The sequence below is a fragment of the Rhododendron vialii genome, chromosome 4a (assembly GCF_030253575.1).
Source record: "Rhododendron vialii isolate Sample 1 chromosome 4a, ASM3025357v1".
Classification (NCBI taxonomy): domain Eukaryota; kingdom Viridiplantae; phylum Streptophyta; class Magnoliopsida; order Ericales; family Ericaceae; genus Rhododendron; species Rhododendron vialii.
In genome coordinates, this window is record NC_080560.1 from 3285311 (window position 1) to 3304430 (window position 19120).

Consider the following 19120-nt stretch of genomic DNA (forward strand, 5'->3'; position numbering starts at 1 on the left):
ATGTCACCCTAGGTTGAACAGATTTTTTTGGTGTGATTTGTTTTATCAGTCAGTTTTTTACCTTATTTCCTTGTAGGGATCTGATATTATTACACTGTAAGAATAAAACAGATTTGTCATAGTTAGGGAAATTTCAGTTTCATAATTAGATTTGGAAGGATCGAATTTTGTCAACTTGATAAATTGGGCGTGTTTGCGATAGTTGTAGATACAGATTTTAGACTCATTCCTCCCTTTCTTTCCAGGGAGAAATTAAATCCTCTTTCCCCTTTCCCTTCATCCATGCCTTCTGCTTAACAGAAGGATAAGATTTCTCCAATTTCTCTGCCCTGGAACCCAATTTAGCAATTCCGAAAACAAGAGTGTGCCCGAATCCTAATCCATAATATGCTATCCTTGTGCAAATTTCCCATGTCCCAGCCCATAACATATAGCAGAGGTACAACTATTATGGGGATAACCCAAATATCCATTTCTGAAAAAAAAAAAAAAAAAAAATTCTTGGGTCCACACAGATTATTGAAAAAAAAGGAAAAATTATTCAATGTCCCTGGGGCACCGCCAAGTGGTGCCACAGGGCTCTTATCAACCATACATTTCTGTAGGGCTCGAAACTAAATGTATGAACTCCACAACAATGTGTGATGAACAAAGACTTAGGGCATCGCCAAGTGGTGCTCCAAGAGCACTAAATAATCTCTCGAACAAAAGTGTTTTATAAATATCACCCGAAATCCAAAACTCGAAACCTGATTGGTTACTTGGAATTGAAGTGGCAGAATACAACTGCCAAAATTATCTTATCCTCTCTGCCCTTTCACATCCATTTCACAGGAAACCCACTTCGGTTTCTTCATAACATCCATTTCCTCTCCGTATAATTCTGCACACATCACTGAAATTTTTTCTCTCATCCAAACAGTCCTCTACACATAAAAATTGAGATTTTTGTGGAGAAACCCAGTACAATTTGAAGATGCCCATGGCTCTCCAGGCTGCAGCTCTGGTTCCTTCTGCTTTCTCCGTTCTCAAAGAGGTTTTCAGCCCATTTGGATGGAGAGAGGGCGAGATAAGAAAGGGGAGCCATTTTGGTGAGATTTTGTGAGAAATGGGAGAAACCAGTCAAAATATTTCATTTATGTACTTTTGTCTCCATTTCTCACCAAAATAGTCATACAAACGAGTGATCTGGCTAGAAACCAAAACTCTTTCTTTTCCTTTCTTCTGAAATCACTCCATCCAAATGGGGTGTTAGTCCTGTTCGGTAGCTAATTTCCATAGCTTTGAATCTGCAATGAATGATAAAACAACTTTAGTATATCTTGTGGGAAATGTGTTATTACTGGTTGCAGGGAAAGTCCAGTGTATCACTAAAGGAATCCTCTCTTTTTGGAATTTCAATTTCTGACCATGTCAAGTATGATTTCAGCTACTCTTCTTTGAGATTCAAGGTACCAAGTTCTAACTCCATCTATTTACTTGTTTTATACAGAAAAAGAATCAAATTCTGTTTGGAACTAGTGGAAAAGATGGGAAAGGAAAGGAAAATAAAAGAAGGGATAATGTGAAAGAAAGTAAATTCTTTTTTCTTGTTTGGTTGTAGAAAGAAAATGAAAAGAAACTATGAGAAAAATGAATTTCTCTTGTTTGTCTTCAACAGAAAAATGGAAATAAAAGGAAATTGTTTAACTATCTTTTCCTAAAAATTGTGTGGTGGATTTTCTCTTCCATTTTCCTTAACCATTTCCCTTTCCGTAGCCTTCTTTCCTTCCTATTTTATTTTCCTTTTCCTTCAAATAGGAACCAAACAATCATTAGGGAAAATTCTTTCTTTTCCTTTCTTTTCCCTCATTTTCCATAGGTTCCAAACAGAAGTTTTCTGTGAAATTGAAATTTAGGTAAGGAAAATGACGGGTAACCAAAACAATCAAATTTAGCTTACAGTTTTTTTTTTTTGGACAACAAGGAGGTATCCCACACCCAAACGATGAGACTAATCCACCTATGGCCGGTTGTAGGGAACCAACACCAACACCCACGGAAAGCATTTAGAAACAGATAGGAGGGGGACCACTTGACACGCCAATGAGGCTACCCACATGGACTTTCACCTTCCAATTATTGGTTGACCTACCCCTCAGTAATCGAACTCACACCTCTAGGGTGGGAGCAAACCCCCAGCCAGTGGAGACAACTGGAGACAACCCTGGTTGGGTTTAACTTATACTACTTGTTTCTTTCTTTGTTTTTTCTATTACTAGCTAGTAGATTTGGCTTTGATCACTGCATTCTCATATTTTATTTTCTTTCACCTTTTTGTTTTCCTCCATAAATCACTCCACGTACCAATGGTACCATGACCCAAGCAAAGGCCAATTTTCTCTTCTTTTTTTTTCTTTTTTTCTTTTTTTTTTGAGGATCGGCCACTTGTGTTTCTAAAAATGATAGTCCATTCTAAAGCATTACTGATGACAAAATGGTTATGGATTGCTTTTGGTACTTGGAAATCTAATTAAGAAGTTTAAGTGGCAGAAAAGGCATATGATTATTGAAAATGACCAGTAATTTGTCTGAAAATAGAAAATATTGAATGTGAACTTATTTGCCAGTTTGGTGTGTTTCAATGCCATTTTGTTGTTTAGAAGTTAGTCCTTATGTCGAGTTCGAATGCTTTCTGGGTGGTACGCTTTGTTGCCATAGGTACATATCTCTGATTTAGAACGAGGAAACAATGTTCCTTCTCTACGTAGTGACCAATATTTGAAATCTCATGGTTTTGGTGAATAATTTGTTGGGAAAATTATATGATTAGGATATTTTTGCTAGAAATTAAATGCCTAAACAAGAACAATAATCAACCAAGTAAGGCAACTAGATATTATTAGAGAAAAGATAAGAATAGCCTGTGGGGTGGTTGAGGCACGTGATGGCGCCCTCCTAAGGAATGATACATCCCCTTCTACACGGGGTTGGATGGCGTTCTTTCCCCAAGATACAACGACCTTCAAGTTCTCTTCGGTGCAGCGAATCAAACTCACGAACTGTGTAGTTTCCTGACACTTAAAATCCAAATATAATATTGAACCAAATATGTATATATGAACCGAATATGATCAGTCACTGTGTATGTTTTCTAAAGCAGTAGAGAGAATGAGATGTAGATACAGTTTTTTTCCTAATCAACAGCCGAAACAATGAACACTGTTTTATAGTAAACAATAGTTTGTTATGAACTCCACGTTCATGCTAATAACATGGAGAATAAAAAAGAAGCCAAGTATATCTCTGTTTTATGCCAACTGATAAAACCTTTAGATATAGGCAGTACCGATAGTGTTCTAATTTGTTGGAGGAAAAGTAGGAGACCAAGTCAAATTAGTTATCAATTAACCAATCCCAGATATTTCCAACAATAATAACTTGCCCACCATGAATGACACTTCTACGTGGTAAATAATATATCAGTTGACAACTCCAATCAAATATATTAATGTAAAATATTAAATTAAACCAACATAATTTAAGTTGGTTTTTTATCACAGACGAAATCCAACCAAAGAAAGCATTCAATCAGACCATTAAGAGTTCGAGCAGTGGTTACTACTCCATCAGTCAGCAGCGCTACAAACGAAGGGAAGAAAACACTAAGAAAAGGCATTGTAGTGATCACGGGAGCTTCCTCTGGATTGGGCCTAGCCACCGCCAAGGCCCTAGCAGAAACCGGAAAATGGCATGTGATTATGGGCTGCAGGGACTTCCTCAAGGCCGAAAGGGCAGCCAAAGCCGCTGGCATTGCCAAGGAGAATTACACAGTCATGCACTTGGACTTAGCTTCACTCGACAGTGTAAGGCAGTTTGTTGATAACTTTAAGCGATCGGGGAGCCCCCTTGATGTGCTGGTTTGCAATGCGGCAGTCTATTTGCCCACTGCTAAGGAGCCTACTTTTACTGCTGAAGGGTTTGAGCTTAGTGTTGGGACTAATCATCTCGGACATTTCCTTCTAGCACGATTGATGCTCGATGAGTTGAAGCAATCAGATTTCCCATCGAAGAGACTCATTATTGTAGGCTCAATTACAGGTACTGCAGATAATCGTCGTGTGAAATAGTCAATTATAGCTTAACCCTGTTTTCATGGACCTACATTTCTTGCTAATAGTCTATTGATTTGATATTGGTGTCCAAAAGTGTTTGTTGCATCATCTGCGAAGCATTGATGACCTAAAACGGTATTTTCGTAAGCTAACATAAAATTGATTGAGCTGAAGTTGTTGGATAGTTGATGTTTCTATGTTTTATCGTAGACCTGATTGCTTACTCCCCAATTACATGAATCAATAGTTTAAACCGCACTCAAGGTTGTGCATTCCCATTCTTATAGGAACATTTGTACCAGTACAAATGGTATCTCCAATTACAGCTCTCTATAGGATCTAAAAAATGTGTCTCTTCTCATCATCCTGTGGTTGTAGATTACAGATTTTAAGCTTCCTAGAAGCTGCAAACACCGCCTAAGTTAATGGCTAATGGATACTTTTCCTATCAATGTTGATGTACTAATTATGGTGTTCTTGCAAACTTGCGACCTATGATAGGTAACACCAATACCCTAGCTGGAAATGTGCCTCCAAAGGCAAACCTAGGGGACTTGAGAGGGCTAGCTGGGGGGTTGAATGGATTAAACAGCTCAGCCATGATCGATGGTGGAGAATTTGATGGTGCCAAGGCCTACAAAGACAGCAAGGTCTGCAACATGCTGACCATGCAAGAGTTCCACCGCCGATACCATGGGGAAACCGGGATCACATTCGCTTCCCTTTACCCAGGTTGCATCGCCACAACTGGCTTGTTTAGGGAACACATCCCCTTGTTCCGCCTCCTTTTCCCTCCGTTCCAGAAGTACATCACCAAGGGCTATGTATCCGAAGAAGAAGCAGGAAGTCGACTTGCACAGGTAAATATTGCTGGTTCATATATCTTTTGTTCTCTGCATTTTATGTTTTAACTTTTGTTTGTCGTGTTTGGAGGCAGAAGAGTCTGAGATTTCTGAAGCACTCACCCTTTCCGATCGCTTAATAGCCCTCAGAATGCGATAATGTGTTTTGGTCTTGTCTGGAAAGTGGGTGTTTTCAGAAAACATCTGTGAACAGTTTTTGGTTTGGTGTTTCTTGAAAAGTGGAAAGTTGTTATAAACAGTCAATAAACAGTTTTCCGGAGCATTTCACCATAGAAGTATTCTTCCTTCCCTTTAAAACGAAGAGAATACAATGAAACCATGCCATCTGATTATTCACCATAGAAGTATTCTTTGTTTCCTTTAAAACGAAGAAAATACAATGAAACCAATGCCAACTTCATAATCCGAGTTCCCACTGACTAACGTATTTTTCACAAGTCTGAGGAGTTGATTCTTGATTCAGGTTGTGAGCGAACCAAGCTTGACAAAGTCTGGTGTCTACTGGAGTTGGAACAAGAACTCTGCTTCCTTTGAGAACCAATTGTCTCAGGAAGCAAGCGATGAGGCGAAAGCTCGTAAAATATGGGAGCTTAGTGAGAAACTTGTTGGTTTGGCATAAATGGGAGCTTCAAATTGGATTCTTCAAACCAGATTAATCTTCATGGAGATAGAGGATTAACATCGGGATCCTGTTGTGAATGTAGAATTAGGCTATGGAGTTAATTTGTAGTTAAAGAGATTTTCCCTACTGTAATACCATGAAATCTGAGCCAAAGTGCACAATAAGATCTCTCAGTATTTTCAAGCTTAATCATATTCTACCTTTTGCATTCTCTACAAATTACTTGCAACTGGAAATATTACTTCAGAGCAACACAATTTTCATGAACATTGGTTCTCTCATATATTTACAGAACGTTTGGGTCTTCTTACGCAAAGTGGCATGCATACATGTATAATATATCCTGTCAACTACAGCTCATAGCCAGGAAACCTAGCCTCAGATGGTTCACTCATGTCCAGAAAGACATAAGCCATTCCTCCAATGCCTTCAAACAGTGAAAAGGGGCGATCACCTCCGTGCATTACCCCCTCCGATATAAGCCTTTGAGATTTGTCATGTAGAAAGCAAGCAAAAGCTTTGGCCCTGTATAAAAACTCCACTTTACCTGTTAGTCGGTAGAGTGCAAGAAACACATAGGTATTCCCGCTGATGCCGTGACAAAGTCCAACTCGTTTAAGCAACCCCCGGTTCCACACCACCTCCCCTGCATCTATGGCTGCCTTAAGGAACTCCTCATCTCTAAAAACCTGACAATATGGAAATCATCATTGTAAGCAGAATAGGTAAGATCTCAAGACTCTTCTCCTGACAGACTTTTCCTACGGAAGGTAATCCAAGATGTCTCCCTAGTAGGGTAGTACACTACAAATCAACAAGGGCCCAAATTAACTAATAGCTAATTGGCCACAAGTAGCTAGTACGCGATTCTAATTTCAAATAAAAGTTGAAAATAACAGCCCCGAATCCCGATACGCTTTACCTCGGCTGCTTTGACAAGAGTAAGAGCAACCCCAGAAGCACCATGGCACCAATGCACAAGACGGTCTGATTCACTTCCATGACTTGAGGGATAGTTTCCACTAGGGAAACGGTTTCTTATCATAAAGTGCAGTGTACCCTTAACATCCTCCACCTCTTCTGGCTTCAGCTCCATATCCATCAAAACATGCATAATCCCAGCTAATCCATGAGCAGCGCCCCAGTACTTCTTCCCATGCCATTCATACATCAACGGGCATCTTCCCTTGTTTGCCAATCTTCTACCAGAGCTGATAATTTCATCGACAACAAGCCTCTACAGAAGAAATGGAGAGAAAAAAAATGATCTGACCGTCTAAATTCAAAAAAAAAGGCAGTCAGAAAGACGTCAAAGTTTTCACAAGGTCTAACTGTGCGGTTAGAAGATATTGCATCTCTTCCAATATTCTTATTTAAGAATGAGCATGCCCACAAGAACCCTGCTCTCCCATATAGCAACTCATTTGGAAGATCTTTAGGAAGGTTAATCTGCAACCATAAGCCAAAAGAAGGGTAGGAAAAAAATAAAAAAAGAATTATTGCATAAAGCAAATAAAGAAAAACCAATGCTACATTTTATTAAAAGACATCAAATGCCAAAGGAAACAGAATCAAACTGAAATTATGAATGCACAGTCACTACCTCTTTAAATTTGGTCAAATATTGGTCACAGAGCCCTACATCACCGCTGTGCTTTGCCACAACAGCACCAAGAGCATAAACACCACCCCGCCCACAAATGAACGTCACCTGCCTGCCATTGGACAAATCACATAACACAATTCTACTTAAGCAAAATCACCCTTTTCAATGGCTAATCTAGAACAAGTAAGCCTTGACACAATCCGCAAACTAGAGCATCGGCAATCGATCAACCCCACGGCCCACACATAAGATGGCCACCCAAGTTAGCCAAGTGTTACACTCCCAATACATTATTTTTGAGCATTTCAGCATATCTTCACATACCTAACCATCATCTAGTTTAGTATGTGAACTATTTCAATTAAAGGGGAGCTAAGAGTAATTCCAATATAAGGCACAGGTCTAATCAATTTAGTACCCACAAAATTTGAATAACTTCTTATCTGGTCCAATTTGTCCACTTTCTTAACTCTGTACTTAATGTTACTTCCTGAACATTAGCACTATCTCAGTTTTAACTTTTAACCACTTCACGTTTTTCTTTTGAGATAGATCACTGGTGCACGGTTCCACAAGCACCATGTTACACCATTCATTACCACATATACACACATATCTCAACCTATTGATATATGCAGATAAAATTACCTGGAATCGCGAGATACAGTGTCACAGGCCTTAATAATCTCAGAACAAAGGTAAAGATCGTCCTTATTGTTAGTAATTTGATAAGCTTTGAAGAGCAGGTAAGCAGTCCCAAGAGCCCCAGTATAAACGGTATAGTCTAGTATACGTCTCCCACTTCGCCCCCATGTCTCCTTCACAACCTGAAAGGCAAAACCCAGTATGTAAAACAAACACTTTGTGGACATTTCCCTTCGGAAAATTAGCAACAACAAAACGGACGACAGATAGCTCAGAAATAAAAGGTTAAGTGGGTATCTGACTATCTGTCTATTTAAATGTCAGGGCAATATCCAGCCCTTAGTCACATCTTTCATCTTTGACTCAAAACATGATTTTTAGATATATATATTGCAAACCCTTCTCCCACCTTAACTCAATGTCTCTAATTGTCCAAGGCTGCTTTGTGACTTCGAAGAGAATCTACAATGGTAAGCCATTTCTCAAGCCAAAGCCAATATCTGGCATGAGGTCCCAATGAGCTGTCGGTCATTTCTCAACCAAAAAATGGCTTTGCCATTTATCAAGCCAAATTTGGCACAAAATCATTCATCGTCATTCGTTTGTTGCTTACTTTTTTGTCCAAATATGAAATTATTCAAGTGATAAAAATAGTTTTGACACCACCGAGCAACCTTCCCAAGTTTGGCAAAATACTAGTACTATAGCAAGCTAAAAAATAACTTTGGCGCATAAAAGATAGGTCGGTACTATAAACTAACCACTGTGTCATTAAAGAAGTTAATTATTCAAATTTCTGATTAAATCCAAAGCTACAAATGGGAGTGCTTGGTATAATTGAAATATTTATTCAGACTAAGCAAAATTTCGAGTAAAGAAGGGGAGATGGTGATTTAACTGTCTGTTTTGCTTCAATAGCTGCTCGTTTTAGTGCGTCGGCGACTGTGTTGAAAGGAAGAGAGAGTAGCTTTGTGAGCGAATCTCCACTTCTTTCGAAGGTTGATTGCTCCTCTGCTGGTGTTTCTGGGACGAAGTCGGGCATTTCGTTGGGGAAGAAGCGGTCCGCCATCTCTCTCTCTCTCTCTCTCACACACACACACACACTAGGCGCACGCGCCTCTAAAGTCTTCCTATATGTGAAAGAAGTCTCTGGTTCTTTCTCTTGCCTGTCATCGAGCTATGTGGAGAAAAGCTCTTAGGAAGATGCCTTCCGGCGATTCTGAGAACTCACAGCCACTTGGGTAGAGTGGATTTAACAAGAAAACGAAAAAATTAAAATAAAAAGTTTCAAATCATTTACAGTTTAGGAGTAATTTTGATTGTAATTGTAAAAATAAATTATTTAGTACTTTATTGGCTCCTCGTCTTTCTCACTCAAATGAGGAGATTTGATGAAAAATGGCTCCTTTTTTTTGAGTCGCCTCCCCTCCAGTATTTTGTAGGTTTATTTCGGGCCCACGTTAATAATTGGAATCATTCATCATTTAGATCTCGTTGAGACGAGCCACCACACCAAAAATCACGTCTATTGGATTTGTATTGATACGTGATCGAAACACATTTATTTGATAATAATGGTGTTGGGCACATTGGATAGGAACCCACCTAACACCATTTTTATCAAATAAATGTGTTTTGAACATGTATCAATACAAATCCAATGGACGTGAATTTTTGATATGGTGGTTTGTCTTGTTTTACATGATGAACGGTTCCGATTATCAACGTGAGCCCAAAATAGGCCCACAAATTGCAAACTTGACAGTAGATTGGATGGAAGACACTAGAGGGGAGGCGAACTCCCTTTTTTTTTCTCTCATTTTTTCCACCATCCAAATGAACTGTATTATAGAGTAGAGATTAAATTTTTTACACCGCCGGTGTAAACATTTGTTTTTTTCAAATTAATTATATTGCGCCATATCACCATGTTTTATTGATTGGGACCACTGTTTTGCAACGTGACGTGATATAATTAATTTAAAAAAATAAATATTTACACCGATAGTGTAAATATATATATAGATATATACTCTCTCCGTTCCATAATGTTTGTCCGGTCCGTAAAATAAGGACGTAAAAATAATACAATTTTTGCAAGAAAAATTAAAAGTTTTTTTAACAATTTACTAGATATCGACGAGTTCTTTTAATTTATGAAAAAAAAAAAATTTTTTCTTGAGAGAAATGCATTATTTTTTAGTCCCCGTTTTGCGGACCAAACAAACAATTTGGGACGGAGGGAGTATATTTTTTGGGTAATATAATTTATTCTCTATGGAGTAATGTGGAACTGTACAGTATTTCTTTCTTTCGGGTATCTTACGTCGAAGGTTGGGATTCAATTCATCTAACGCTCCTCATTCTTTTTGGTTCAAAATTTGATAGTATTTTCTACACTCTCCAACAACAGTCTAGAACCGTAACAATAATGCTATGGGTACACCGGTTGTGTACATATACCGCCCACGGGACAGCCTTGGTTAAGCAAGAGAGCCCATCTTTTCTACTTGCAATTCAGAATTTCACCCAAATTTTGATCTTAGAGTTTTACCCACATTACTAAAACTCAAACCCACCACCCTCCAGAATATTACTCCCATTATCGACACCATTTCCACCTACCACTGACGACACCGCCGCACCGGCAATCACCACCATCGCCGCCGACCACCATCAAGCCACCACATTATTTTCAATTCAAATTTCCATCCACAAGTGTCCAAGAAATCGAGGAAAGGAGACCCAGATTTTTGGCCCAAACCCAAAAACCATTGACGAACCCATCTCTCCCAAACCACTGCTCCCTTTCTCTCTCTGTCTCTCTCAACCACACAGCTTAAAATGTGCACTCAAAGGTAAATCCAAATTTAATAGTATGTCAACTCTATAACCTCTTCTTATTTCTTTTTTTAATGTGCTCAAAATTATTGGCGGTGGGTTGTTGAATATTAAAGGTTTTTTTTTTTTTCTTCTCTCTATTGTGTATTGGTGTTTACTAAAAAATTATTTATGTATAAGTTTTTATTGTTTTATATATGTAATTTTATTTGCATTTTTAGACCTATATAAGAGTATAAATATATGATATTATTGGTTTGTTAAGACTCATGAATAAGATCGAGTTTGAGTCAAACCTAGGCAAGCTTAGCTCGAGCTCGACTCGTCAAATTTTCATTGAGTTTGGTTCAAGCTCGAATTCATTCAAAATTTAATGAACTAATTCGAATATTTTAGTATTCAGCACAACTCAGCTCGTTTACGGCTCTTCTGGTACACAAAAGCGGTATTGGTGCATGGGGCCCAAAAAATAGCCCCAACCATTGGATGAGAATATTGATCTTGATCCGCTGATTTAGGGGAAAAAAAAAAAGAAGCTAAATAACTTGACTGGCTTTAGCTGGATCCTTGTGTTCGTAAATAAGTCTTATAGACGATGAAACCAACCCACCCATGACTGGTGACATGGCAGTGGGCCTCACACCACGTTAGCAGAAGCCCCAAATTTTTTTTAAAAAAAAATTGAAAATTTTCTCCTAGTTCACGTATAGGGAGGGGGAGAGAGAGAGAGAGAGTATGGGGAGGAGGAGGTCGACACCCACCACCGGATTCACCTCCGGAGACCAACCCTCCGGGCCTCCACCCACCACAATGTCATCGCCGCCTGTCACCTGTGTGGCTATGTCGGTCCACCCTTGTTCTCTCTCTTCTACATGGCCCGTCGCCAACCCGTCCACAATAACCCACCGCGGCCAACCCAATGGTCTGATTTCCTTTTCTTTTCCAAAACCAACGGAAAAATTAATGACAGTATTTCCAAGGAATGGGTTTGCTTTCCTCATGGTGGTAAATGGTGATGGTCATACTGAGTCACCATGTCGACTCGGATCCGACCCAGGACAAGCAGGCCCTCCTCGCCGTCATCTTCAAGGTCCCCCATGCCAGCCTCCTCCAGTGGAACCCAAACACCTCTGCCTACACCTGGGTCGGCGTCCAGTGTTGTCGACGTTGCACTTGATGCCGACGTAGGTGCAGGCAGAGGCATTTGGGTTTCACTGGAGGCGGCTGGCGTGGGGGACGTGGGAGATGACGGCGAGGAGGGCCTGCTTGTCCTGGGTCGACTTCGAGTCCACTCGGCGACTCAGTACGACCATCACCATTACCACCATGAGGAATGCCCAATTAAACCCATTTCTTGGAAATACTGCCATTAATTTTTTCGTTGGTTTTGGAGAAGAAATCAGACCATTGGATTTGCGGTGGGTTATTTGTGGATGGGCCGGCGATGGCCCATGGAGGAGAGAGAGAACGAGGGTTGACCGACACAGTCACACAAGTGACGGGCGGCGATGATGTTGTGACGTTCACTGGAGGCGGCTGGCGTGGGGGACGTGGGAGATGACGGCGAGGAGGGCCTGCTTGTCCTGGGTCGACTCCGAGTCCACTCGGTGACTCAGTACGACCATCACCATTACCACCATGAGGAATGCCCAATTAAACCCATTTCTTGGAATTCGTTGGTTTTCGAGGAGAAATCAGACCATTGGATTGGCGGTGGGTTATTTGTGGATGGGCCGGTGATGGCCCATGGAGGAGAGAGAGAGAACGAGGGTGGACCGACACAGTCACACAAGTGACGGGCGGCGATGATGTTGTGACGGGCAGAGGCTCAGAGGATTGGTTGCCGGAGGTGAATCCGGTGGTGGTGGGAGTTGCCGGTGGCAGTGGGTGTCGACCTCGTCTTCCCCCCCCCTCTTTCTCTCTCCCTCTCCCCCTCCCCGTATGTGAACCATGGAAAAATTTTCATTTTTTTTTTTTTTAAAGTCTGGGCTTCTGCTAATGTGGTGTGGGGCCCACCGCCATGTCAGCAGTCATGGATTGGGCGTGGGTTGGTTTCTGTAGACTTAGTGCCTGTTTGGCAATCTCCTTTTTGCATTTTCATTATTGCATTTTTCAAGTTTTGGAAGTTTGGCAAGGGTGACCCAAAACTCATTTTCTAGAATGATTTCTTCAAATTGTTGTTTATAGAAGAAAAGTGAAAAAGAGGATAGGAGGAGTTTTTTGACTTCTCATTTTTGACTTTTTTTTATTTTGGTTAACAAAAAAACCTACATAATATATTCTGTACATATCTCTCAAACACTAATCATGTTGCAAAATACATTCTACACGTATCATCCAAACGCTCTACTAAATTCAAAATATATTCTAACTATAAGTCAAAAAGTTAAAAATGAGAAAAACAAAAAATAGGCTCTCAAACACCCCTGTGTGTTTCTTGAAAAATGTGGGCATTCACTACAACGAGAAAAGGAGAAAACGAAACAAGAATGATTTAGGTGTCAAGTCTTTTATCAGTTGAGTTACGATATGTCTAAGTCTGGTGAGCTCCGAAACGCTACCTGATGTGATGCTTCTTGTTGAGTCCTTAAAAAACCATGAACTATTATATTCTCCTCACATAATTTGTTTTCCTTATTTCCGAAATGCAGACCAAACCCAAGAAGCATATTTTGGAGTACTACAAAAGCAGTATAAATTTGGGTAATATAAGTTTAAACATTATCGAAATTTGCATATGAATTTGTCCATCCATACTTTCTCTTGTCATTGCCATCATACTATGTTCTATTCCACAAGTTCTTCATGTCTCTTCTGCTTTGCTTAAAAATTGCTATCATGTTGTAAACTCTATTGTTGACTTTACAGGCTTCAATCCATCTTAAGCGTTGTTTGTTTAGCAAGGATTCTAAAGTAACTTTTGCCGGCAGATAGCTGTATCTGTTCATTGATTTGTTTTTAGAGGCACTTTTTGCTTCCTTTCTTCTATTAGTCTTTAGGTTTTGAAAATTTACCGCATTTTGCTGCCATTGAAGTGCTTTGGCTGTGTTTGGATGTTTTTCTCGTGATAGCCCTGTTGAGGAGGTATTTACTATGACACGCTGTATCATAAAAGATGGTCTACAAAGTACACTTCTCAAGTGCTGCAACCAAATTCTGTCAAACCTCCCTATACATCCCTCTCCTCCTTAATTCTTCCCTCAAACGCACTTCTTTAGAAGGCCTTTTGGTTGACATTATATGCAAACAGATCTGAAAATTGACTTTTTCACTTATCTCATGAGCTAACTAGAGTGAAAATTGGTTCTCTTAGTAGGATTTATTGGAGATTTTCTCTGTTTGAGGATGTTGCAGCCTACCTCATCTCAATTGTTTACTAAGTGTGTTGATCCTTGGATGCTCCTACGGGACATCTTGTTGGACTTGTGTCCGTTTATGTTCTAGTACACTTTCTCATGCTGCCAGATTCATGCATTAGAGAAGAGGCAGAAGGCTGCTAAATATGCAAAGAAAGTAAAAGCCAAGAAGAGGAGGAAGATACATGAGCTATCAAATCCCCTGGAGCCTAATGAGTTTGCTGATACGCGGAAGGAGGAATAATGAATCAGTCAGCCATGTGTGGATCACGGTATTCTTATCGCCTTGAGTTTTCTTGTTATTTTTTTTCGTTAAATCACCTTGATTCCAACATGAGATGGAAGGTTTTGTTATGTTATCATTTATTAAAGCCCTTTTTTGACTCTAAAGTTGTGTCTGTGGTAGTGTGATCAGTGATGGATTAGTGTGTGTTTTAATTTCCTACAGCAATGCTCCTCATATCTATAACTTCGTTATTTGTGGTGTAAATTAGAACATTGGTCCCTGTAGCTTTGGTGGGATTTCCATTTGAATCCTTTCTTATCAATTCATCTATTTGTGGTGTAAAGTTTGATCAAATATGGATAAGCTCGTGAACAAGTTGCATTTTGTCTGGTAAATGAATGGTTTAGGTTTGCAATATATTTATCATCAACTTTACCGAACGAAATGCAAATTATTCACATACCTAACATTACCCGATCAAACTAGTTTCTTGTGGTATATGTTAGCCGATCGAACTAGTTTCTTGTAACATTACCAGATTTCGGGAACCCAAAGAATTCCTTCCTTTGGTTGAAAGAACTGAAAGAATACATACGCTAGGAATGGAGCTTGGTATACTTTTGTGCTCCCTCCTTTCCCTTTGTCTATTTCATGCAATGGAGGCAACACACACCCGTATGTTAATTTAGCCCAGACAAATTTTAAACTCAATGAATGGTCAAGCAAAACCCACAAAGAAATCAATTGGGTCGTCCTAATTGGCAAGAACTTATAACTCTCATAAATGAATAATGAGACTGAACCTTAAAGGGCGAACCTCATAAATTTATGATAATTGTCTATTTGTATTTTTTTAATAACTCAGGTGTCTGGACTAATTTACGCATACCTCGACTGATGAGAGACCAATCGATTCTCATGATTTTACTACATCCTAAAGCCCATACTTCCCTATTCAGTATAACAGCTTCTTTTATCTTCTTTTTTTTCCTTTTTGTTATGTGGAGAAACCTGCCATTTCTTGTGATGCTTAGCCGCATGAACTGAATCTCTACTTTTGGGTAGCATGTAATGTGGAGAAATTTTTGGGTGCCGCTGGTGCCCAAGCAGCGCATTTGGAGCGTCTATTTTGGTATTGGACGGTTCGGATTTGGAGAGAAAAAATGGAGAGAGAGTGGTGGGGTGAAAAGAAAGAAAGAGTTTCGATCTGAGCCGTCCAACACACTTTTGGACGGTCTGAATGAGCTGGTCGGACACCGCATGGCAAGGTCATGTGATACCTACCCGGCACCCAAAAATTTGTCCTTAACGTGAGGTATGGCCTGTGATGATTGTCCTTGACAGTAGAGTATTGTGGTGGCAGAGGTCACCCTTCTTTGAAAGTACTTCCCCCCTCCTCTTCTTTATTAAGGGTACTGACTTGATTTGCCTAGAATATAGGCCACAACTGCCTTTGCCCAGGTACCACAAAATGATGTACTACTTAGCTGAAATAGTCCCATTTCTAAAGCCTCTTCAACAGGTAACTGTACAATACGTTTTCTACAATAAGCAAGCATGCATGCACCACCAAAAGCAAATCCAATGTCACCAACATGGATGGATCACTCCCAAAAAAATTCGTAAAGATTTCATATTTTACCACTAATGTTACTGTAATCATGAAATTAAAAGGGTTCATCCACCCTCGGATAATGTTCAAAAACTGCTACTCATTATATAGATTTCTAGATAATAGGAGGTCGCACGTCTAAAGTCGGGATATGATAGAAGCTCGTCCTCAAGATTTGAGCGTTGAATACCGTCTCAATTTTTAAAATACGTCACGACACAATCAGTACTATTGCAATGTGGCTGCATAATTAATGTAAAAACACGATTCAATCAATTTGATTTTTGAGACTTACAAAATGCATAATTTAGATTATCTTTTTACGTCGCATGGGAAATCACATGGAAATGTGAGGATTAGGAATAAATCGACGAAAGGGCAACATTATTTACAGCAGTAATAATCCCGTGCCAATAGAAGTCGGTAAACCCCAAGCTTATAAATATGTATACATGCATCCAGGCTGATTCCCCCAACCCCTCTCTCTCTCTCTTTCTCTCTCACACAGACACTTTTCCTACAAACTCTCCTGAGTCCTGACATTCAACCTCACTCTCCAAACTTTCTCACTCTTTTCTTTCCTCTCTCCAAACACAGAAAATCCCTGCTTCGTATGGCAGTTGGCTTACTTGACAGTGAGGTAGCTGACCTCTGCCTCGGAAAGCCGCCGCTGAGGCCTCTCTCCGCCTCCGCCACCATCACCGACGCCTTGTCCGCCCTCAAAACCTCCGAGGACGGCTTCCTCAGCGTGTGGAAATGTGACCAGTACTCTTCTGAAAACTCCGGGGAGTGCCTGTGCGTCGGAAAAGTTTGCATGGTTGACGTTGTCTGCTACCTATGCAAACCCGAAAACCTCACGTCTCCGTCCTCGGCCATGGATTCCCCTGTTTCTGCTCTGCTGTCCGAAGTTCCAGGTCGGGTCAGGCATGTCGAACCCCATTTGAGGTACCATAATCCAGTTTGATTTTTAATTAGTCTCAGATATAAGAATTCAACCTAAGACAAAAAGAGACTGAGGAATCTTTTTATTTATTTTTGTCTTTTGGTTGAAACGAACCGAACAACAAACAATACAAACAAAATGTGTCTAGGAACACACACCTCTAAAACACAACTTTGGACACAACTATATCCGGAATCGTTAGATATATTTGTGGATTCAGGTGCATCCAATGGTTTCAAAAACAACCTTATCCGTGTCCGAAGTTGCGTTTAAAGATGTATTTGTAGTATTGCTCCAATACAAAATGATTTTAAAATGTGAATTTCCAATTGAAAACTACTCCTATAAAATATTCAAAGAAAGAAGAAAAACATGACTTCTAGACTTCTGGGACGGATGTGGATTCTCTCTCGCTCTCTCTGTTTGACTGTGAGTTTGGAACTCGGGAATCCTGTAGTGAGCAAGTCACTACAAAGGTGTAGTGATCCTCCAGTTCGTCTGTTTCCCTAATCGATGGTTCAGATTCGTTGTTGAACTTTTACCGGTAAAATATATTTAACAAATATATATGAACTATTGATTGTCAAAATAAATGGATCGAATTGCATATTACAGAAAACACTACAGAATTGCTCATTACAAGGTTCCCGCTCCGATTTGTTTACGTACTTCAAATTTTGAAAGCAATCACTTTCTTCAACAAATGTTTGTTTGTTTGCCCATAAATTTTCTTTACTTGTTCAGATCTCCAAACGCCCTTTAATGGAGTAGGCCCGGCCCCCAATTGTTAATGTTTGCGTGTCCTACTTTTCCTCTCCAATTTTTTTTAACCACAACTGTGTTGTTTTTCTCGTTTACAGTAACAAACTGCATCTGCTATTAAAATTTTCCATGATCCACTTCTTCTCTGTTTTTGCTCTGTCTCTTTCTCTGTAGGCCCCAATTGTTTAATTAGCTTCCTTGGAAGAAGAACTCAAGATTTTGCCATATAGCTAGAAAAGCCACCTCATTGTTTGTTTTATAATTCAGGGTGTTCAGATTATCTTATGCATACCATAATTAATTTCTCATCACTTCGTGAACTAATTTCACTATCCACTCAAAAAAATCCAATTAAAATTGGTTCAAACTCCTAAGAACTAGCTTCGGCAAAAGTTGATAGAACTCAAGAGTTTTCGAACACAAGATCTTGAAAAAGAGTAAACCCCGAAATACCAGCGCCTTTCGACCACTAGTCCAACCAATTACTGTTATAATAGCCCCTGCAATTGAGTGTACGGTGTAGGTTGTGATTGTTTTGTTGGTGTTTTGCAGTCTATTGGAAGCCATTGATCTCATCCTTCAAGGTGCTCAAAATCTTGTAGTCCCAATTAAGAGCAATTCAAGAAAAACACAACAGAAATCTTCTATTAATCCAACGTCTCATTACGGCCGTGAATTCTGTTGGCTGACCCAAGAAGACATCGTCAGATTCCTCCTGAGCTCGATCGGCCTTTTCTCATCCATCCCGGCGCTTTCCATCAGCACGCTCGGACTCATCAGCACCAACTTCTCGTCCGTCGGATCCCACTCCCCTGCCTCCTTGGCAATGGGAGTCATTTCAGACTCCTTGGCCGATCAAACCGCCGTCGCAGTTTTAGACGACGACGGAGTTTTGATCGGGGAGATATCTCCCTTCACCCTCGCCTGTTGCGACGAGTCCATCGCAGCCGCCTTCATGACCCTCTCCGCAGGGGACCTGATGGCCTTCACTTGCTGCGGTGGTCCCCCGGAGGAGATTGTGAGGGTCGTGAAGACGAGGCTGAAGGAGATGAATCTGGGAGGAGTGTTGGATGAATTAATCAGTGTCTCCTCTGGCATTCCTTCCACCTCCCCATCGTCTTCATCAGACGATGATTCATCATCCCAAAACACGCCGTTGCCGAGTCCAGGGAGGTATAGTAGGTCGTGCAGTTATTCCGCGAAGGTGATGCGGAGGGCAGAGGCTGTAGTGTGCCATCAGGGGAGCTCTTTAGCGGCAGTGATGGTTCAGGCAATCGCGCACCGGGTTAACTATGTTTGGGTCATAGATGAGGATCGTAGCTTGGTTGGCATTGTGACTTTTTCTAACATGTTAAGAGTTATTTATGAACATCTACAGTCCATGGCCTAAAGATTAAGGGTATAGACCACAGTTCCAATTCTGTTCAACATGCAGGAGATTGGGAAAGACTAAGGTTTGGCTGATATGATATGATATGATCTGTTTTGTTTAATTTAAAATTTCTCCTTTTTAATGGTAGAAAATGAAGAAATCAAGCATTGACAGATTT

General features: G+C 40.2%; 3 protein-coding genes and 2 long non-coding RNA genes across 7 annotated transcripts; 3 read left to right on the top strand and 2 right to left on the bottom strand.

Annotated features, from left to right (window-relative positions):
• The first annotated feature begins 751 nt into the window (after positions 1-751).
• Positions 752-5768, top strand: LOC131323334 (protochlorophyllide reductase-like). Of its 3 annotated transcripts, none has more exons than XM_058355072.1 (5): positions 752-1006; positions 1353-1451; positions 3543-4080; positions 4596-4954; positions 5421-5768. In XM_058355072.1, exons 1-5 carry the CDS (start codon positions 977-979, stop codon positions 5574-5576), a joined length of 1182 nt encoding a protein of 393 aa, XP_058211055.1. In that variant the 5' UTR covers positions 752-976; the 3' UTR covers positions 5577-5768. The 3 variants fall into 3 exon arrangements, with proteins under 3 accessions (XP_058211055.1, XP_058211056.1, XP_058211053.1); XM_058355073.1 differs by having other exon boundaries at positions 798-1000; XM_058355070.1 differs by having other exon boundaries at positions 802-1036.
• On the bottom strand, positions 2374-3162 carry LOC131323335 (uncharacterized). Its single transcript, XR_009199155.1, has 2 exons — positions 3086-3162; positions 2374-3041 (listed from the first exon to the last, which is right to left on the bottom strand). It is a non-coding gene; the product is annotated as an uncharacterized LOC131323335 (long non-coding RNA).
• Positions 5769-5836: 68 nt separating the features above from the next.
• LOC131323333 (lanC-like protein GCR2) lies at positions 5837-9097 on the bottom strand. The gene is made up of 6 exons (XM_058355069.1): positions 8729-9097; positions 7834-8012; positions 7183-7294; positions 6912-7028; positions 6502-6816; positions 5837-6268 (listed from the first exon to the last, which is right to left on the bottom strand). Exons 1-6 carry the CDS (start codon positions 8897-8899, stop codon positions 5930-5932), a joined length of 1233 nt encoding a protein of 410 aa, XP_058211052.1. The 5' UTR covers positions 8900-9097; the 3' UTR covers positions 5837-5929.
• A 4216-nt stretch (positions 9098-13313) lies between these two features.
• Positions 13314-14648, top strand: LOC131323336 (uncharacterized). Its single transcript, XR_009199156.1, has 2 exons — positions 13314-13374; positions 14026-14648. It is a non-coding gene; the product is annotated as an uncharacterized LOC131323336 (long non-coding RNA).
• Positions 14649-16350: 1702 nt separating this feature from the next.
• On the top strand, positions 16351-19120 carry LOC131323337 (CBS domain-containing protein CBSX5-like). Its single transcript, XM_058355074.1, has 2 exons — positions 16351-16810; positions 18123-19120. Exons 1-2 carry the CDS (start codon positions 16479-16481, stop codon positions 18958-18960), a joined length of 1170 nt encoding a protein of 389 aa, XP_058211057.1. The 5' UTR covers positions 16351-16478; the 3' UTR covers positions 18961-19120.